The sequence below is a fragment of the Salvia miltiorrhiza genome, chromosome 5 (genome assembly GCF_028751815.1).
Source record: "Salvia miltiorrhiza cultivar Shanhuang (shh) chromosome 5, IMPLAD_Smil_shh, whole genome shotgun sequence".
In the NCBI taxonomy this organism is placed as follows: Eukaryota; Viridiplantae; Streptophyta; class Magnoliopsida; order Lamiales; family Lamiaceae; genus Salvia; species Salvia miltiorrhiza.
Genome location: NC_080391.1, coordinates 5,792,088 through 5,814,021, shown reverse-complemented (window position 1 = coordinate 5,814,021; position 21,934 = coordinate 5,792,088). Strand labels below are relative to the sequence as shown.

Genomic DNA, 21,934 nt, shown 5'->3' with positions numbered 1-21,934 from the left:
TTAGGGGGTCTCATTGGAGCGGCCCCCTATATATATATATACATGTATATAAATAAGAAATACAAAAAAATATAATTAATTTTTAATATATTTATAATATCCATGTTAATTAATTGCTTAACATTTTACATTGATTTGTTAAATTTATGTTATTTTTACTCTATTTTTCTTTCTTAGTTAATTTTTTTAATGTTGAATTTGAGTCAATTTTCAAGTTAAAGTAAAATTACAAACTATTAATAATGAAAATTAGCTTATTTTTTTAGAAGATGAAATAGTTTTTCAAAAAAATGCATAAAATTATATATTTATATGCGTTCGATGTACTTGATGTTGAATTAAGTGAATTGCGAACAACTATTTATTATATTAAATGATTTTTTTTAAATGCATGAAAATAAACTGTACGGAATGCTAACAAAAAAATCTCTCCATGCAAATATTTTCAAACACCGTAATCCAACAAATTCACCCCCCTCCCTAATGTTAAATTCTGGATCCGCCCCTGCGTCCAACCCTCCCATTTCCAGTCCCGACTCGACACGTCTATTCCGTACACTTGGTCTTATTGGAGACTAACTCTTAAAGATTTGCTCAGCACAATATTGTACAAACATAAACATGAAGGTGTCGCAATTTCTTTTGTGTTAATACAATGTGATAACGATGAGTTAGGCTAAACCCATTTTCCTATTATAAAGAAGATGTAGAGGTGTGGGTTTCGGGTACGGGTCGCGAGCCAACCCTTATTGTATGATGCAACATGTTGCATACAAGACCATCTTTTTTTGGTATAGTTTTGTGAAGATCTTACCAAGGGGTAATTTTTATTATTTAATTAGATATGAAAAGTCGACCTTAACTATCTTTTTGTATTTGGACTTTAATATTTTATTAAGATCTTATGTATGTAAATGGTAATTTTTATTATTTAATTTGATATAGGGCTACAAAGATGTTCATTGTTAAATGAAAACTCAATTTAATGTGTTCGTGTGTTGGTTATCGGTAAAGTGAACTAACTAAGAATAATCAAATCCATTATGACGCGGGGAAGTGAAAATTTTAATTTAGTTTTCAACACAAGATCAAGATTTATGACTCAAAAATTAACAACTCATTAATATACATTATTATTTATCCGTATAGAATATATATACATATAAGAAGAAAGAGGGGGCCGGGGTAACATTAATTCATTATTCCATCGTTAATTAATGTAGAATAAGTAGGATAAATATATAATTAGTGAATCTTTTCAAAACACTAATTAATATATAAGTGGACTAGCTACATACAGAGATATGGTTTCGATAGACAAAATATAATTATCCGAACACATGCAGAAAATATAATTATACGAGAGATATACTTTGAATAGATAAAGCCTAATTATATAGGGAACACAATTATAATTATACAAGAACTCAAACATGCAAGGTATATATATAAATAAGCTAGTCAACGTAGTTATAACTTTAAACACCTGAGAAAAACAAAAGCAAAGAAAGTGAGAGAGCAGAATTAATCAATGGCGATGAATATTCCCATTGGTTTCCGTTTCATCCCGACCGATGAGGAGTTGATCGGAGGTTTTCTATGGCCGAGACTCATGGGAATGGAGCTGCCGTGGAACGGCATAGTCGAGAAGGATATCTACGGCGACAACGCAGAGCCGTGGAAGGTTTTTTCCGACGTCGTCGATGGCTGGCAAACGAAGAAGGAGGGCAGCGCCATCAAGAGCTCCATCTACGCCTTCACCACGCTCAAGAACGTTCCCAACTCCAAGCGGATTTCCAGACGCGCAGGCGGCGGCACGTGGGGCGGCCAGACCGGCCCCAAGAAGATCATCAGATCCGACACCGGCGAGATCATCGGCCATTCCAAGATGTTCTCGTTCGAGCGCGACGACAAGGCGGCGCCCGAGGATTTCGGCCACTGGATCATGCACGAGTATTCTCTCAGCGGCCGCGCAAACGGCGGCGATCTCGTCGTCTGCAAGATCACCAATTGCATCAAGGTTTCTGCGGCTTCCAAGAAGAGGGCGGCGCAGATAGACCAAGATCAGCTTGCAGTGGGTTTCAAGAAACAGAAGATATTGTTTCCGGCCGTGGAGGAGGAGGGTTTTATTGTCGGCGACCAATCGGGGCAGGCTTTGGACGTTGATGATGACTTCGTACAAAGTTTGATCGCCGGCTTAGATGTTGAGTTCGTCGGCGGTGCCGGCGATGAATCTTGGCTATCTGCGCAATTTTGATATATACACATTATACAATTATATATATATTTAAATTTATTACTCCCGCAGGTAAAGAAATATTGTACATATATATAATATATTAAAGTACAATATTATTCAAATGTACAAATAATTGTTTAGCATAAGTCAAGTTATATATTCAAATGTACAAGTAATTGTTTATATTTAAATGTACAAATAGTTGTTTAGCATAAGCCAAGTTATATATAGTGGTCGCGTCTATGATTTTAGCCACTTTAATTCCGATTTTAAATCAATTGAAAATCAAATAAGTCTTTATATGTATAAAAAGATATGTTTTGGTGTAGTATAATTGTTTATGTTGAAGCAATATATTATTAACTAGTCTTAATTTCCATAAAGAAAACAACGTCGCAAAAGTTTTGGCCTGAATTTTTTAAAGTGCTAATATATCAAAGTACCCACTTTCTTATAACAAAAATAAATTTTACCCACTCAAATTAAAACTTAAAATTTTACCCACTTTTTTGTTGAATGGACTAAATTACCCTTCTATATAAATGGGCAAACCATAATTTTCTTTCATTCTCTCATTTCTCTCTCTCTCTACCCGCTCTCTTCTTTCTCTCTGCACGCTCTCTCTCTTCTTTCTCTTCTCCGCCGTCGCATCCTTAGTCTCTACGGCCTTCTGTGCAGCGGCGTCGGCCGCCCCCTTCGTCCTCTCCGCCGTGTACTCCCCCGCCTCCCTGGCTCTGGCGCCCGTCTCCTCCGCCGTAGGACTTCACTGTCTCTCGGATCTATCTCGATTTCTGCTTCCGATCGCGTCCAGCGGAGCCTGGCCTCCGCCGCCCCGCCCCGTCCTTCACCACGCCGCCTCCTCAGCGCCGCGCCGCCCCGGATCTGCAGCGCCCGCGCAGTCTGCAGAAGCACCAGAGAGTTCGCCTTCTGCCGGCGCCGATTTCTCTCTCTCTCTCTGTAAATCAGCCGGCGATCCTCCTCCATGACCAGCTGCGCTTCAACCTCATCGCCAATCTCCAGCATAACAACTGCTGTTGTTGATTCAATTAAAATTAAAACCTAATTTCAATTCAATTAAAACCTAATTTTCGGTTGTGAGAGAGATGGAGAATTGGGGGAGAGTTGATTGTTGATGATGAGAGAGAGATGAGAATGATTGGGATGGAGACTTTAGTTGAATTCAATTTGAATTTAATCGAAAAAATATAAGTAACGAAGAAATTGATGAAAATCACGCAATTTTGTACAAATGTTCTTGAATTCACAACCAAGTTTATGAATTCACAACTGAATTATCGGCGTTGGTTGTGAATTCACAATTGAAATAGTGTTGGTTGTGAATTCAAGTTTTATCGGTTGTGAATTCTCAACTTGAAATAGTGTGGGTTGTGAATTCACGCGAATTCACAACTAACACTATTTATAGTTGTGAATTCAAACTTTAAAACTTGAATTCACAACCAATACTTGTTATTCAGTTGTGAATTCGAGTTTTAAAGCTTGAATTCGTGGGTATTTGTAAAAAATTTATATGCAAGGGTAAAATGGTCAATGCGGGTATTTTTTTAAGTTTTTATATTAGTGGGTAAAATTTATTTTTACTATATAAAAGTGGCTATTTTCAAAATCCACTCTTTTTCAAATTAGGCAATCTTAATTGTCAAATTATAATTTAAAAAATTACCAATTAAATACTTGTGTGCCTCTTCAATCGAAATTGTTAGCCTATACGTTGAAAAGAACAGAAACATAATTTTCTAGATGTAAATACATCATTAGCCGCTGATAACCCTTAACAGTTGTCACTAGCTGTCGAAAAATTATCACTGCGGCCAGTGATGACGGCTAAGGGTTATCAGCGGCTAGTTAAGCTATTAGTTTTGAAATTTTCGTTATTTCATAATATACATAAATTTGTATATTTTCGCCTTCGTAATAATGTTTTTATAACACAATATGCCCTAATTTTTTCAAATTTTCAAGCAATTAAAGGTGTGCAAAAGTCGAAGTGGACCATGAAAATCGACACCGAACCGATGATTTAGTGTCGATTCCTCAGCCATGAGTCGGTCGGGAACCAAACTGACCCGACCCATATATATATTATTTTGATATTTTATATATAATTTTATATAAAATTTAAAATTAAATACACATAACTTAAAATCAAGTAAAACTGAAATTGTGACCGTGTAGTCTGGAAACCCTCTCGCCTCTAAGCCTCCCGCCGCGCACACACACCCTCTCGGCCTCTCCGGCTCGGTCGTCGCCGCTCTCACCCTCTGCGCGGCACGATGGCAGGCCTCCCGACCCTCTCTCCTCTCGGTCTGGGCGCCTCTTCTTCCACAGCTCAGGCGCGAAGCAACAACTGAAATAAAATTTCACCGGAAAAGCTTGAAATAGCGGCGGCGCCAAGCAACCCGACGCTGTCGTCTCCGGCTCACCGGCATTGTTCAACTGTTCAAAAAAATTAGGGCTGTTAGCGCTGGCCTCATGATTTCTCAACGTTGTGATGCGATGGTCGTCGGAAATTTGTACTAGCTCAACGACTTGAAACTGTTCGACGAAATCTCTCACCGAGAAACCGAGGAAGAAAAACAAGGAAAATGGGTACAAAGTCGATGGTGAAGTGGCCGAAGCAAATCACGTCGTCTCTCGTGGAGCGGCTGTTGTCAGCGGAGAAAGACTTGGACAGAGCAATCTCCGTCTTCGAATCGGCCACCGCCGAATATTCCAACGGCTTTCACCACGATCAAACCACATTCGGCCTCATGATCCGGCGACTGCTCTCTGCCAACAAGTTCGTTTTCGCGGAGGAAATGCTCGCCCGAATGAAGCAAGAGAAGTGCGACGTAAACGAAGATATATTCCTCTCCATTTACAGGGCATACGGCAGAGTTCACAAGCCCCTCGAAGTAGTTAGGGTTTTCAGAAAGATGAAGGAGTTTGAATGCAAACCGACGGCGAGATCTTATATAACAGTCTTCTCCATTCTAGTTGACGAAAGCCACTTGAAAATGGCGTTCACGTTTTACCGTTACATGAGGAAGCAGGGCATTCCGGCAAGCGTTCCCTCGCTTAATGTTCTGATCAAGGCACTCTGCAAGAGCAGTGGAACTATGGATTCAGCTTTTCAGATTTTCAAGGAGATGCCGAAGCGTGGCCACACTCCCGATTCATACACTTATGGGACCTTGATCAATGGGCTGTGCAGAGGTGGCAGGATTCTCGAGGCCAAGGAGCTTCTCATTGACATGGAGGCGAATGGCTGTGCGCCCTCGGTTTTCACCTACAGCTGCCTGATACATGGCTTCTGCCAGTCGAACAAACTGACTGATGCAATGGAGCTTTTCAAGGAGATGAAGACCAAAGGGGTGGACCCTAATGTGTACACTTACAGCTCTCTCATTGATGGCCTTTGCAAGAATGGGCATTCGTTGCAGGCCATCGAGCTGTTGGAGAGGATGACGAGGAAAGGCTTAGCTCCAAACTCCATCACTTACAGTTCTCTGATGCATGGGCTCTGCAAGGAGGGTAAAATCCAAGAGGCTGTTCAGATTCTTGATAGAATGAAGCTTCAAGACTTGAAGCCTGATGCAGGGTTGTACTCGAAAGTAATCAATGGCTTCTGTGAGGCGGGCAAGTTCAAGGAGGCGGCCAATTTCCTGGATGAAATGGCTCTTTCGGGGATAACACCTAATCGAGTAACCTGGGGACTTCATGTTCGAATTCATAATAGAGTGGTTCAAGGACTTTGTAGCTTGAGTAACCATAGTCAAGCTTTTCCGCTCTACCTGAGCTTGCGTAGTAGAGGCATATCGGTTGAGGCGAGAACCTTTGAATGTCTTATACAATGCAGCTGCAAGAAGGGAGATCTGCACGAGGCTGCTCGGGTTCTGGAGGAGATGGTTATTGATGGATGCATTCCTGATGAGGAAATATGGAATGGCATGCTGGTTGGGTTCTGGGATAGAAGGAAAGTTCGTGAAGCTTCTGAGCTGTTGAAGGCTAAGCTGATCGATGAGTTGCAGACGGACCTCAACAAGTCTATATGACCATCTGCACCTTCATGCCAATCCAGGTTTCTCACTTCACTACTGAAAAATGACTTTTCATCTAGAGCTAGATTGCCTTAGATTTTTCGCAAATAAGATTTTTAACTTAATTTTTCAATGTAATGGGTATTAATATCATCTTAATTTTTCAATGTAATGGGAATTTTATATTTTACATTTGCAAGTTTTATATAATTAAAATGATATGATTTGTCACATGATCAATTTGAATTTTGTCACGCCAGATTTAATTTTGTACGCAATTTTAGACAAGTAATTTTTTTATATATATTTAGAGGTAGAAAAAAAAAGCTCATGTACAAAATTAAATGCTCAAAGTTTATGTATTTTAGACAAGTAATTTTTGTTATGCTATGCTTGATTCAGAATTACATCTGGTATTTGAAGTTGTGTTGGTACTAATTTGGATATGTATTGAATTTGTCAAAAACTTGCTGAAAAGGGAGCCTTACAGTTTTACAACTTACAACTAATACAAATATACAATACAACAATTCAATTTGGTGATTCAGGTACGACCAAGTTTTTAACAAATTGCACTCTTCAATGTTTGTCTTTTATTTACTTTTTATTTTTTTCTGTTTTTTCTCAATAAACATCTCCTCCAGGACCCAGACCCGAGCCTCACATCTCCTTCCTTGGGTGAGTGAAAAGCCGTCGTTTTGAGGGGAGAACCACAAACAACGCAGCAGATTACTCCAATCCCAAGCAGCACTGCTGCGAAGGCGAGCTCCTCCTTCTCCGAGGGGTTAGGGTACAAGTACCTTACCACGTCCTGATCAAAAACTGCAACCGCTGCTAACACCAACAACGCTTGAGCATAAGTCGATCAGCTCGAGCTTGTAGTATCTGGCTGCAACCTGTTGTGGCAGCGGTCGAGTTGGCGATCCATCAACGATCCACAAGCCACGAAAACGTTGCAATACCATAGTGTACACGTCTGTCTCTGTCCTTGATGGTAACATACATGTGATTCCACAGAGGGCTACGACCACTGAGGCCGGCTATCGTGGCTCCTCATCCTCGGTTTCAACAGCATCGGGGTCACGAGCAAGGAGCCAGTGGGCATAAGCTTGGCTACCGGTTCCCCGCTGTCTAATGCCTCACCTAGCCATTCTCGGAGGCCTTCTATTTCCACAGACATCATATAGTCTAGCATTTTCTTTTCACTCTTCAGGTGGGTTCTTGGCATTGGCACATTTATAGGAGAGGAATTTATTCAATCACCTTCAAGAATTAATCACATCCTCATGCAACTAATTAACTTGTTTTCTATTGCTCAAGACGCAAGGCTTTGAACGTCAAATTGGTTCTTGCAGTTTAGATGTATCTGAAATCTTTTGAGACATTTTTCTGTTGTAAAAAGATTGGTGAGATTCTATGCTTTGTTAGTACTTGACGAGTTGTATGGGAAGATGAAAACTACTATGTTGTGCTTGTTTATACCATCAACGAACGTGTCTCTAGACTTTCTTGATTTGTTTATCCATTTACATCATGATAATCTATCTAGAATGCGATTGCTTTAATACCCCTTTTTAATTTTGAATGGACGGCACATTTATACTAGTAGCATTCAAGATCACTATTGCTTTCTCAATCTTCTCACGTAAAATCATGTTATGCAGGTTTGATTCATTGCACATTAAAATCTGTGTGGATTTTAATAAGTTGCAGGAAGCCATGGGGGAGAGAGTATGCTTAAGGAAGAAAGTAATATTTTGAATGTTGCTTTTAATAAACAAAACCAAGTCATTTTTACGTCGTTCTCCTGCCACAGTTACTTTTTCCAATTGCCATATCATTTTTTCAATATGTCAACATAAATTGGTCGTGTCGAATTTCCTACTGTCCAAAAATGGTGATATTATTAGAACTTTCAAAATTCAATTTAAACTTGCAAATTGAATTGAAGTTCTTACATTATTTAGCAACTAATCCTAGTTTTTACTATAGATTTTTACGAATAGCATTTCATATGACAGAGGAAGAAAAAAAACATGTTTGAGAAACCATTTACCTTTCTGTCAAGTCCTTCAAAAATGAAAAAATCATCAGTGATACTTTTGATTATATCTTTTGCTCGCATACTTTTGCTTTGGGCTTTCATTGGAACATACTATAATGCTACCATCGTCTCTGCCTTTGAAAAAAAATGATAACGATGGTCTTGTCATCCTTTGTTTTTTTTTTTTGTGATAATATTGATAATGGTATGGTAATTTTTAAGGATTATCTAAACATTAGGATTTTGAGTAATTAAACTAGAATTATTCATCTTTGCTATCAATTTGGATTTGGATGTGTAACAATTCCTTAAATACCAGTTTTAATAAGATGGTTCATAATCTTGCATCCCCTAAGTAAAAACATGGTTGAATAACTATATATGTATGTGCATGTGTATAACCATACCCGACCTTGCACCCAAGGTTGGAAAAATCATTCTATTGTTAGCAAGTGTCCTTGGATTTGATCAAATCGGTCGTTAGTTCGATCGTTTAATCGTGTTTTTAGTTTTAATGCTTATGCATAAATAATGAGTCAGAGGATTTTTTAGGACAGTAAATTAGGTTGGAAATTAGGACAATAACTAATAAGTGTTGCACCCGCAGGACATTTCTCGACCAATTATCGAATTTTTGGACTTTCTCGCATGGACCAAGCACATGACATCCTATCTGGAGCCGTAAAAATGACGTGCTTGCCACATAATCAATCCCTCCGTGCGGGTTGTCATGTGCTTGGTTCGTGCATAAAAGTCTCAAAATTCAATAATTGGCCCATAAATGTCATGCGGGTGCAATGCTTATTAATTTAGTATCCTATTTTAATAAGTCCGAAAATTATTGTCCTAATTTTCAAATCAACCTAAGTTATATTGTCCTAAAAAATCCCCGGACTCCATAAATAATTGTGGCGAATATGAAAAAAATACTAGCCCTTATTTGTTATTGCTTGGAATTCTAAAAGGGAAACATTAATATATTCAAGTATCAGTGAGCGGAAAGCCAATACCATGGCGTTTTGTTGGAAAAACCAGAAAAAGCATACTGCACACCACTCCGATCCCAACCGGCAGCGCCGTCAGCACCTCCTTGGTCCCCCGTGGACGGCTCCGGCCACAAGCACTTCACCACATTCTCATCAAACAGCGCGACCGCCGCGAACACCAGCATCGACATCACCGCATGCGCAAAGTCGATAAACTTGAGCTTATACTTCGCCGCTATTTCCGGCGGCAGCGTCGCCGATCCGTCGATAATCCAGATCCCATTGAAGGTGGCGAATCCGTAGCAGACGCTCCCCTTCTGGTCCTTGATGCTATCCGTGAAGCACAGCAGCACGCACGAGAATGCGCAGAGCCCCACCAGCGCCGCCGTCATGCCCCGCCCCGCCGCGTCGCACTCCCCTTGGTTGGTGAATATCGGCGCCAGCAGCTGGAAGCAGAGAGCCGAGCCGGTCGGGAGGAGGTTGGCTAGGCTCGCCGTGCTCTGGAACGTCTGCCTGATGGCTTCTTGGATGAGGTTTCTTTCTACTTCTGGTAGCCCCTTGTTTGTTAGTAACGCTTCATCTTCCTCCTCGATCATCTCCATTGAATTCTTCCTTTTGTTTCTGGACTGGCATTTAATTTATAGGTGAGGATTGATTGAGTTGAGTATGAGTTGAAGGGAAGGAAATCCATCCAGTTTGCTTTGCCTTGCAAGCAACAAACATGATCACGGATTGATTGATTAATTACACCACGCTTTTGGAAAGAGTAGTTTGCATTTTTCATGAAATGCAGTTTTTTCTTTAACTGGATTTGAGACTTGGGTGAAGCAAGAATTGTGTTTGATATCGCGTAGAAAGTGTATCTCACTCAATCCGTTTCAATTTTGATCGGTTATATTGCTGAGACGCAAAGTTTACAATCATTAATAAATAATTAAAATGTGGGGCTTTGATCCTCGGTCGCTCGGTTTTCTTCGGGACGCCTCTTGCAGTTTCATTATCGTTAACGTTTTATTATGCGCATACTTTATTTGGAATTGCTATTACATCATCACCGGTCATGACGTTTAAAACTTGGATTTATGGAGTGAGAATCGTTAGAGTTATATAAAATAAAAAATAATAATTAAAATTAAATTAAATAGCATACATATGTAATTAATTAATTAAGAATGTTTTGCTTGTAATTTGTAAACCACAAAACTAAATAGCTAAATTTTCATTTCTAACTAATCAATCAAGACAATATGTGTTTTTTCCTTGTGTTTTGCTTGTGTTTTGCTTGTGTTTCGCCTCTTGTTTTGCTTGTGTTTTTTACATCATCAGACGATGAAGCGCAGTCTGTTGGTAAGACGCTTCCCCTCCAACCAATAGGTCGGGGGTTCGAGTCACCCTAGGAGCTAGAGTGTGAGTGAGTTTTTTCCTTTCTTTGGTTGTAACAAATTTTCAAAAAAAAAACTAATCAATCAAGACAATATGTGATGTGTTGTATATAAGGGCCACCGTGAAAACACTTTTAAAATAAAAATAAAGACATTTTTTAATGGACGAATTTTATGTAGAACATGTATGAATTCATCCAATAGGATTATGAATTGTAAAAAATAAATTTTTGCTAAATTTGAGATTCGAACTCAGGACCACAAAAACGAATCAACCGTAGATCTTGATGATCTAAGAGCTAAAAATTATTTATATATTTTAAGAAGTATTTTTATTTTAAAAGTTGAGGCATACGTGTTTCATTACGTCTACCGATCATAATAAGATGTACAATACGAAATATATGCTTCCCTTCCAATCAGTGCAGATGTATAATACCTTAGATTAATAAGGTATTTCATATATATTGTGAAGTATCACAACAGTCCATGTGCATAATAAGAAAATAATAATAATAATAATATAATAATAAAATAATAATAATAATAATAATAATAATAATAATATAATAATAATAATATAATAATAATAATAATACTATAATAAAATAATAATAATAATAATATAATATAGAATAATAATATAATAATAATAATACTAATATATAATAATAATAATAATAATAATACTAATAATAATAATAATAATAAGAATAATAATAATAATAATCATAATCAATAATATACTATAATCCTCCCTCCTCCTCCTCCTCCTCCCTCCTCCTCCTCCTCCTCCTCCTCCGCTCCTCCTCCTCCTCCTCCTCCTCCTCCTCCTCCTCCTCTCCTCCTCCTCTCCTATCCTCCTCCTCCTCCTCCCCTCCTATCCTCCTCCTCCTCCTCCTCCTCCTCCTACCTCCCCTCCTCCTCTCCTCCTCCTCCTCCTCTCCTCCTCCTCCTCCTCCTCCTCCTCCTCCTCCTCCTCCTCCTCCTCCTCCTCCTCCTCCTCCTCCTCCTCCTCCTCCTCCCCTCCTCCTCCTCCTCCTCCTCCTCCTCTACTCCTCCTCCTCCTCCTCCTCCTCCTCCTCCTCCTCATCCTCCTCCTCCTCCTCTCCTCCCTCCTCCTCCCCCTCCTCCTCCTCCTCCTCCTCCTCCTCCTCTCCTCCTCCTCCTCCTCCTCCTCCTCCTCCTCCTCCTCCCTCCTCCTCCTCCTCCCCTCCTCCTCCTCCTCCCTCCTCCTCCTCCTCCTCCCTCCTCCTCCTCTCCCTCCTCCTCCTCCTCCTCCTCCTCCTCCTCCTCTCCTACTCCTCCTCCTCCTCCTCCTCCTCCTCCTCCTCCTCCTCCCTCCTCCTCCTCCTCTCCTTCCTTCTTTCCTCCCCTTTCTGGTTTGCCTTTCTTTCTCTTTCCCCCCCCCCCCCTCCCCCCTCCTTTTTTCCCCTGTCGCCCCCCTCTCTTTTTCCCCCTCCCCCCCCCCCCCCCCCCTGCCTCCCTCCCCTCTGGTCCCTTTTGCTTCCAGTTTAGTTGAACAGCCCTATTTTCCAATCATCACATTTTCAATAAGTAAAGCATACATAAACGAGTTTGGATAAGTTTCAAGTAGCAAAGAGCTAAGAAACCGTAAACGTGCATGTTCTACATTGTCTCGCAAACATTAAAACAAATAAAAGGAATATCTTTAGTGTGACGAAAGGGTATATTTCTATTTTGTTCTAAAGCAGCTGTTGATTTTTCCTGCTACTCAAACGTTCATCTGCAAAATGATGAAGAAGCTTCACTTTCTTATCGCCCTCTCGACTCTACATCTTCACGTAGAAACCGTTCTACCTCCTGCTTAGGGGAATCAATACATAACAATTGTTTAGACACTACAATCTGCAGCAGAAATTCTAAAATAAAATCCAAATAAAAGCACTTCTAGAAATTTATTGATGGGAGCAAATCTATGAGAGATATTTTTACTGCAATAACTTGGGACGTAAACATTTGGGGCTCATGTATGAACTTCATAAAGACTAAAGTCATAATGCTACTGTATATCTCAAAAATAAATGAGAGAACGCAAAACATCAAAATAAAAGCAATCAATACACCAAATAACAAAGAATATTTACTAGACCTGCAAAGCACTTAAGCAAACGTATAATGATTTTTGCTAATAATAGAGTTGAACTAACCTGCTATCCTTCTTTGTTGGGATAATCAGTCCTCTTTTCTGCAGGCTTTTGAAACGATCTCTGACTAACGTACAACAGCCCTATTTCCATAAGAGATACATAAAAATGCAAAACCAGTAAGTCATGAACTTAGAAATGTAAGTTGAGTTGATTGTTCTGGAAAAAGAAAAGACAAAAATCAAATGAAAAACCTTCAACTGCCGAAGTGAACCAGTTTTCTCTTCAGTTAACAAAACTTGGAGTGGAGAAGGCTCAAATCTGAAACAGATGACATCCAAGATATTAATACTTCAAAAGAAGATATGGCTATGTTGTAATCAGAAACAGAAATCACAGCTGTTACCAAAAAGGATATAACAAAATGTTGGAGACTAAAAAAAAGACTAGGAACCACGAAGTTTGGCCTGATGTTGGAATATCACATGGCCCTTGAATTAGCAAAACAAAAAAAATTATGTGGCAATGAAAACAAACGTCTTGTTCTGATTGCCACCTTATTTTTTATTTTGCCAACTCAGATTTGATTTTGACCTCATGGAAAAAATCAAACAAATTGAAACTTTGTATATTGTCAAGAAGATTTTAAAGGTCACATGATATTCCAAAATCGGGCCAAACTTCACGGTTTTCACAGAATTAACCCAAAAACTTATGATAAATATATATGCAAGATAAGAGATAAGGATATGATCAATGCCTTAGTATAGGTAAAAAATATCAAGAACATTTCATCTATGTAGTTGTGGTTGCTTCCTATTTCAACAGAACTTCACATGCATAGAAGATAAAACGTCATAAAAATGCTTATATAACGCCATACTTGTACTTTCCCAAGCGAGATGGACGAGCTTTCAATCTTTCTTGTTTAGCAACAATCCGCCGAAGATGTCTCTTATGTTTCTCTTCATCCTCTTTCGCAATTTCTTGCATTATTTCCGGTAAACTATTTGCAGCAGAGAACCAATTTAGTGCTTTTTGAGTAAAGCACAACTATCTTGGATTGGAGATATATTAGCAGAAATGATCTCTTTTACCTGTCTATGTCTTTTGAAAGTCCCTTCACTTTTTTGGCTTCTGCTTCAATTCTCAACTGTTCCTTTCGTCTAGCTCTCCGGTTAAACTCTACCCGAGTTACCCTTTTGGTTTTCTGAGAGCTGCATAGTTTCCATCACAATTAGTGATATTCACCTTTCTTTGACAATTTAAATTGAGAGAATTAATATCATATGGATCAATTTAACTCTGAAAAATGACTCCACTAACACCAAAAGATAGATGCTCAATATGGACACCACACCAGACACCAGAACCCATAATTTTACAAAGCAAAGCTACTTGTCCAATTATCCTTGCAGAAAAGGAAACAAACATAATGGATTATTAAAAGAAACCAAGTAAAAGAAAAGACGCTCACCTTTTTTCTGCATCCACATCTGCATCATCAGCTTGATTTTCACTTTGTTCATCATCATCCTCATCAGTTCCATCATCCGCATCTGCCTCGAGAAAATATTTCTGATGCATATAAGAGGGAAATGCATGAAAACTTCATAAGCAAGTAAGTGAAAGCACGTGAATATGGAGGGGTAATATTCATTTCAACTTCAGGTAACCAGTTCGGGATGAGGTACGAACATATTCTTCATCAATAGCTTCACCAGGGACAACTAAAGGGATGGGCTGAGGCCCCAACTCATGTTGGTAAATTTTCTGCATTTCATCTGCAACAGCACGAGCTAAAGCGTCCTATTATAACAGAGTGTAAGGTTCAACCATTAATAGAAGAAAGAAAAATGATGAAATTGCATAGGTAAAAGATTGACACCAACCTGATGGCTCTCAGGGTGAGGATTGAATGAACATCCAGGATGTTCAACCTCAACAGCAGGAATAACGCAAGACTTGGGCTTCTGTCATGATTAACTGTTAAATAAACCCCATAGATTCTAAAAGAATCTCATGTTCTAGTGAACTACATTACTCAGTACTAACTTCAAGAAGTTCTAATGCGTACAGAGACAGCTAAGAAACTATCAGAATCTCTAACATGCAATACTCATCAAATAATGATTCCTTGAACAATATAATTGGTTACACAAGCAGAAACCAAAAGTGCACAACAAATTATGTTATACCTTTTTTATTTTGGCCTTGACTTCTCCTGCAAAAGTGAAATAGCAAATTCTATTAGAAATAACAAATGGTAGTTGCAAACCACAGCCGATAGAAATAGCAACCTATATGGATGTATTAATATGCATACACACACATAGAGTTACCTTTCTCTTCCCACAAGTCAAGAACTCCAGAATCATGTGCACTTTCATCCTGAAATGATTGGATTAGAAATATAAGAATTAGCCTCACTAATTCACTTGCAGAATCACTCTAAAAGAATTCCCAAGAAAACTAACCTTCAGGCTGCCCTGTGCAACATTTTCATCTGCTGCTGTTGGTAAAGCTTTACCCTTTCTCTTGGACTTTTTCTTATTCTGTATAGAGGACGGAATAGCTTTAATAAAAGGGTTTCTCTGCAACAGACTATCACATCGCAATACTTTCTCTCTGTTTTTCTCAATCTTCCGCTTAATAGAAAGATCTGCAAATAAAAATCTCCATTTTGTTAAAATGATCGTGATCAACATGGCCACTAGTTACATATTATACATCCAAACAGTTCGTTAAGAAATAAGATAAAACCCAAGTGAATTGGGCCCCTTCAAGAAATGAAAAACTCCATCACATCATACAAAAGAATATATTAACTAGTTTCGGATAGGAAAAGCTCTAACTATCAATTACAGGATCCAATATCAGTCTGACAACTTTTTTAAAGCAATTCATGACTTCCTACCAATCTCATTGGAGATTACAACTTCCACTCTTAAAATACTCTTCTTTTAGAAACAATATATAACTTCACAGATTAGAACTTTCAGTCCCAACATAGTTTTCTTTAAGAAACAGTACATAACTTCATAGAGCTGCTTTCGTCCAAAAAAGAATACTAAAAGTTCTCAACGGTGATATAACCTAGAAGTATCAATTTCTCACTAAATTTCTAAAACCCTATCAAAAAATCAATTGAATATCATCGAATTTTTCTGTATCATATGTACAATTAAACACAACCTTCTAAAAATTTTAAGATTCTTATACCTCTGGATTTATCAACGAAGAAAAGAGAATCACTGGGCACATCAGCCAAAGAACCACCGGAAAGAGCGTCTTTTGTGGATTTCTCAAAATAATCTTCTATATCTTCAGTGCTTATGTTAGCCCTCCATTCTTTCTTTCCCTTCCTTGAACTCTTGGCTCTCTTACCCATGACTTTTCCCTCTATCTCTCTCACTCGCGAAATAGAGGAAATTTGCAGCGGGTGCTGCTGCAGGCCTTTCTCTTCTCTTCCTTCTCTCAAAGTCTGCAGATGTTATCCAAAACCCTATATATCTTCTCTCTTGCCTCCTCCTCTCACGAAATAGAGAAGCCTGCGGCACTAATCCAAATTAATAAGATGGCTAATGGCAGAAAAGACTCATCCATATATCTCTATATATATGAGAAATGTGATCTAATTTGCAACGGAGGTGTCTAATTTGAAGAAAGAGGTGATTTACCTGCTGTTGGCCCGGCTGTTTGGCTGGGGGGCGGCGTTGATGCTGGTTCTGCGCCGAGGTCGAAGGAGGCCTGACGACGGGAAATGCTGGAGCGTGAAGCGGCGCACTGAGACGAGGTGGGGCACAGGCTGCTTCTGCAGAGATTCCTAGGCGAAGCGAGGCTGGCGACGGCGACCGAAAGAGGCGGACGCAAAACGCATATAGAAGAAGACGCTGCGAAGATAGAAATGCCGCTTTTGAAAAGGGTTTCTAACCCATAAAGTATTGGGCTTGGGCCGTACATTTGTTTTGGGTTAGAAAAATATTAATTTTGTATAATTATTTCTTATGCTTAGTAAAATTGTTATTTTTGTCTTCATAAAATTATACTCCGCCTTTGAAAATTAAAATTTCGTTACTAGAATTTATTGTATTACTTAATTCATAAGCATACCCCCTTTTCACAATATCAAATAAATGGTGAAAAAAAGAAATATTTTGATACATATGAGATGACCGATTAACTGAAGATGACTTTCCTTTTACGTTGGGTCTATGAAATTTACTTTTTTTCTATGGTGAATGAGGTTTTCCAGTTAGTGTTACACGAGTATTGGGCAATTGGCTCCAAGATGAAATTACAATATTAATCAATTTTACATCAATTAAATTGGTTGATATTGCTTTCCAGCTTTCCTTATTCACATGAAATCTATTGTGCTGATTTTGAGTTCTACAAATTTTCAGTTTACTAGTGTATTACCCGTCGAAATTCGACGGGTACATATTTTCTTGTAATTTATATATTTTATGTTATTCTTATGATAATTATATAAAATAATTTTTTATGTAAATTATTTATATAATTAATTAAATTAAATTAAATTAGTAATACATTTTAAATTATATTAATCTCAACAACTTTTAGTAATTAAATTATTAATTTTGTTGAGATCATAAAAATACCCATTAGTTTTCATATGAAATTTTATAGAAAGTTGACGCGTAGGAAAAAAAAAAAGAGTAGAAATACATATAAATTTGACATAGGTATGATGGAGGATTGATTCGTTGCATTTGTTGTTACAAGATTTTTTTTTTTTTTTTGAGGGACTTTGTTGTTACAAGATTTATTAATTTTGTTCAATTTTTTTTTATTTTGCCTTTTGACCATAATTTTATATGGAGTTTGAAAAATCATAATTGAATTGAGAGTATCATATAATTCCGAACTTCTAAAAGCATAACTAATTATGAAAATAATCTCGCCTCATATTTAAAAGACCATAACTGATTTATCGAACATCGTATCATTTGGAGTTTTAAGACCAACCAAGTTGTGGGCATCATCTCGTCGCAGATTTGACAGATCACCTCTAACTTCTGAGCATCATCTTGTCTCAAACTTGAAAGAGAATCATCTCGTCTAAAACTTGAAAGAGCATCATCTCGTCTGAAGTTTTGAGCATCATCTCATCTAGAGTTTGAGAGAGCATCATCAAATATGAAATTATATTCAACCATGACTCCAAGTGTCAACTATCTAACAAACATAACTCTAACAATTTAGATATTTTATTTATGTATGTAATTTTATTAGTTCAAACTCTAGAGAGAAAGGAAATAGAAGAGTTCTTAAAGCAGTAAAAGAGAGAGCGTGTGCTTTATTTCATCATCGTAGGTATTTATAGGCATTACAGTCGGGGTAAAGTAGTAAATTCGTTTGGTCATCTATTCTGCATGCTCGTCATTAAACTAATTAAGGTTATTATTAGATTATAACTTGTCAGGTCATTGTCCCCTAATTACAGAGCTGGATTATGTCCTCATCATCCTTCTCTGTCTAGTAGCTCTGTATTTCCTTCCTTGGGGCAGACTTATACTCTTTGGCTCCGCTCTGCTAAGTAGCTCCGCCTTCTGGCGAATTGTCTCTGGCGTGTGGCTCCACGCTCTGGCTCCAATAGCTTAGCTCTGACTCTAGATCTGACGATTTGGCTCTGGCTCTGACTCTAACGACTTAGCTCTGACTCTGGATCTGGCGACTTGGCTCTGGCTCTGACTTTAATGACTTAGCTCAGGCAGCTCTGCTCTGGCAACTTGGCTCTGGCCCTCTGCTCTAGCAGCTCTGCTCTGGTTAGCTCTGGCTCTGGCAGCTCTGCTCTGGAGGCTCTGCTCTGGTTAGCTCTGGCTCTGGCATCTCTGCTCTGGCAACTTGACTCTGGCCCTCTGCTCTAGAAGCTCTGATCCGGTTAGCTCTGGCTCTGGAAGCTCTGCTCTGGCAAACTCTGCTCTGGCAGCTCTGCTCTGGAGGCTTTGCTCTGCCAACTCTGCTTTGGACTTTTTCCTCTGCCTATTTCTCACAGCTTCTTTGCTCCCTGCTGCTCATCTTTGGTATTCCAAGCAAAGCCACGTGTCCTGATCTTAGGACCTTGCATATTTTACCCCTCATCAGAGTTGATAAATCATATTGCTTCCATGCAACAATCACAACACGCTTGATAGCAGATGCCAAAATTCTTTCCAAAATTTATTTTTTTTAAATAATAATCATTCTATATTTAAAATAGTGAAACGTGTTATTAAATTAGGAAACTAATTTAATACTTACCATAGGTGTGTAGGAAGAATCACGGCTAATCAGGAAATGGAGGTATCAAAACAGAGAAGTCGTCGGTGGGGTGGGGGTCGACGGCACGGTGGACGAACTCCAGGGCTCAGCGGTGACTGGACGGCGGACGAACCGCAAGCTCAGCGCCGACTATTTCGCCGGAGTCTAGAAGAAGGAACGACAACGGGTTATAGGAAAAAGAAATCTTAGGGCTCTTGTATTAATTGCTTCAAATGGAGAATTCTCATGGGTTTAAGAAGTGGAAACAAAATCGAACTAATTAAGGAATGGAAGAGGGAGTCAGAGATGAGGCGGAGCAACGCCGCCCTTAGGACGGCGGCGACGCCTGAATTTAGAGGGAGAGAGAGGCAGGCAGTTTAAGGGGGGGAATTAGGGCTTGATTTGAGTGTGCAATCGACTTTAGAGAGAGAAAATGATTGAGAGAAGAGAGAGACAGTGAAGGGAGAGACGACGCCGACCGGATTCAGGGACGGTGGCGATGGGGTGAGGAAGAGGGAGGTGTGACTTTTGTTTTAAAAGTGAGAATGAGAATATATAGATTGGATTCTCAAATGCCACGTTGGAGATTGAGATTGAAAAGAAATAATTTGAGGCCTGCCACGTAGGCTAAGGCCTAATCGTATTATAGAATAGATATTATTATTATTATTATTATTATTATTATTATTATTATTGTAGTAATGGACGAACAGAAACAAATAAAGTTTGCAGAAATGAAAAATATATTTTTCTTCCCTATATAAATAAAATGTATGGATTTATTTTATAAAAAATAAAAATAAAATGTTAATTATTTTGATAGACATAAAATAAGATTTTGTTTTAAAGTAATCAGTTTATAGAATTTGTGTCTTATTATGCAAACATGTAAATCAATGACAGGACCCGTTTATAATTTACATATACGTGCATGTCTCAATTCAAACTTAATTTAAAATTAATTTTATTGAAAATTAAGAATATAAATATTATATATATACATACAATATAATATATTGCAACATATACATATAATATGTACGCTATTGAGTAATATAAAATTAATAACAAATATACATCTAATCACTAACATTCAATTAAAATAATTTATCGTATATAGATTATAATTTTTTTCTTATCAGACATGTAAATCTATTTTTTATATAGAAAAAATAAATAATAAAATTTATTAATTTAGATTATATGTAATGTTAATATTATTATATATATATATTATTAATTATATTTATTATGATTAATGAATCTTTATATAGAATGTAATAGTTAATTAATTAATAAATGATGAAGATTATATATGGTAAATTTTGAAATGGTGAGATTTTAGATATGCCACATAGGTTAATGCTTAATCCTATTATATAATAGATAGCTTCAATTTGATTTACTTCTATATAACATGAACTTTCAAAAATTGTTTAATTATAGCCACAATCACATCAAAATTATGATATAGCTACTCTTTTCAATCGAAATTACACATAAAACGATTATTGATTTCCACAAAATTAAATCCAAATGTATTATGCACTAAAGGAGATTTTCAACAATAGATAGCTCATCGTTATCGGACCACCGATGAAGTCGAATCGTGTTTGAAAGTTGGCATCCTTGCACTAAATTTTAGGCGCGATTCCGGCTACACCAATGGTCTGATAACGATGTACTACCTATCGTTGAAAAACTCTTTACGTGTAGAATACACTATGCTTTAGTTTTGTGACAATTGATCATCACTTTAGTTGTAATTACGATAAAGAATAGACTGCTATCATAATTTTAGTACAATTGTGACTATAATTAAATAATTTCTCAAATATCATATCATACAAAAACTAAATTAAAATTGAGGATATAAATTGAAATTTGTTGAAAATTTAAGCTATAAATTACAATTAATCCAAGATTAAATAAATTCGATGAAAAGAACACATAAAATTACGTGGTCCACTAATAATAGCACATTAGCTACAACCAAAGGCAAAAGAGAGGCTGTATTATTTGTCTAAGAAAAATTGAAATACAAAATCATCATTATATAATACGGTTTGATATTCTTAGCTTCTCCTTAATCCTAGGTCCTACGTGAGTTCATGAGGGAGCTTTATTTTAAATCTCTACAATTCTAAAGCCTTTAGCATAAATTTAAACATAGAAATCTCTTCAGTATGGAAATCCCAAACTAAACATAGAAACTTCTTTTATAATTATCATACTTTCTTTATTTCTTTTTACTTTTTTTCTTTTTATTCTCATTTTTATCTTTCTTTTTTCCTAAAAAAAATATTTTTTAGTTAATAAAAAAATATTCAATAGACATATCACATTAAAGATCGTGGCAAAAGCTTTAACATGGAAATCTCTTCGGTATGAAAATCTCAAACTAAACATATAAACTTTTTTATAATTATCATACTTACTTTATTTCTTTTTATTCTCATTTTATCTTTCTTTTTCCTAAAAAAATATTTTTAGTTAATAAAAAAAGATTCAATATACATATCACATTAAAGATCGTGGAAAAAGCATTAAATTGATATATAATATGTAAACGCGCACACTCTAACTTACTTATCCACCTCCACTACGAACCTACAACAATCAAGTCAAAACAATCTCAAAAACACCCTCAACTTGAGCAAAAACACATCAATAAAGCATCATACATGCACATAAAAATGAATCAAAATATGAATAGACAACAAACAATCAATTAGTGTAACAATATATTTTTATTAATTCAAATAGGTTCAATAGTGAGTATAATACACATGTTTGAGATTAGAATTAATAGTAAAAATCACTTTTAAGTGGTTTATAACGGGTACGTACGTGTATTTATAAATCTAG

General features: G+C 37.3%; 4 protein-coding genes across 10 annotated transcripts; 2 read left to right on the top strand and 2 right to left on the bottom strand.

The window, feature by feature from the left end:
* The first annotated feature begins 1,531 nt into the window (after positions 1 to 1,531).
* On the top strand, positions 1,532 to 2,257 carry LOC131025456 (NAC domain-containing protein JA2-like). The gene has a single exon (XM_057955248.1). The coding sequence runs from the start codon at positions 1,532 to 1,534 to the stop codon at positions 2,255 to 2,257; it is 726 nt and encodes a 241-aa protein (XP_057811231.1).
* A 2,129-nt stretch (positions 2,258 to 4,386) lies between these two features.
* Positions 4,387 to 7,767, top strand: LOC130985463 (pentatricopeptide repeat-containing protein At5g46100). 6 transcript variants are annotated; one of them, XR_009088971.1, is made up of 3 exons: positions 4,408 to 6,320; positions 6,758 to 6,827; positions 6,924 to 7,767. XR_009088971.1 is itself a non-coding variant. In XM_057908451.1 (2 exons), exon 1 carries the CDS (start codon positions 4,846 to 4,848, stop codon positions 6,292 to 6,294), a length of 1,449 nt encoding a protein of 482 aa, XP_057764434.1. In that variant the 5' UTR covers positions 4,387 to 4,845; the 3' UTR covers positions 6,295 to 6,320; positions 6,924 to 7,767. The 6 variants fall into 6 exon arrangements, 1 of the variants encoding a protein (XP_057764434.1); XR_009088973.1 differs by having other exon boundaries at positions 4,416 to 6,320; positions 6,770 to 6,827; positions 6,970 to 7,767; XR_009088970.1 differs by having other exon boundaries at positions 4,416 to 6,320; positions 6,770 to 6,827.
* A 1,477-nt stretch (positions 7,768 to 9,244) lies between these two features.
* On the bottom strand, positions 9,245 to 10,137 carry LOC130985464 (protein DMP6). Its single transcript, XM_057908452.1, is given in 2 exon segments — positions 9,245 to 9,421; positions 9,423 to 10,137. Coding segments are annotated over 2 exon segments (606 nt in total). The 5' UTR covers positions 9,912 to 10,137; the 3' UTR covers positions 9,245 to 9,304.
* Positions 10,138 to 12,222: 2,085 nt separating this feature from the next.
* LOC130985462 (ribosome biogenesis protein NOP53) lies at positions 12,223 to 16,737 on the bottom strand. Of its 2 annotated transcripts, none has more exons than XM_057908447.1 (13): positions 16,480 to 16,737; positions 16,022 to 16,350; positions 15,277 to 15,461; positions 15,142 to 15,190; positions 14,998 to 15,023; positions 14,692 to 14,772; positions 14,498 to 14,608; positions 14,277 to 14,377; positions 13,897 to 14,016; positions 13,683 to 13,805; positions 13,054 to 13,120; positions 12,863 to 12,942; positions 12,223 to 12,515 (listed from the first exon to the last, which is right to left on the bottom strand). In XM_057908447.1, the coding sequence occupies exons 2-13, from the start codon at positions 16,188 to 16,190 to the stop codon at positions 12,509 to 12,511; spliced, it is 1,119 nt and encodes a 372-aa protein (XP_057764430.1). In that variant the 5' UTR covers positions 16,191 to 16,350; positions 16,480 to 16,737; the 3' UTR covers positions 12,223 to 12,508. The 2 variants fall into 2 exon arrangements, with proteins under 2 accessions (XP_057764430.1, XP_057764433.1); XM_057908450.1 differs by having other exon boundaries at positions 16,022 to 16,358; positions 16,480 to 16,712.
* Positions 16,738 to 21,934: the final 5,197 nt, after the last annotated feature.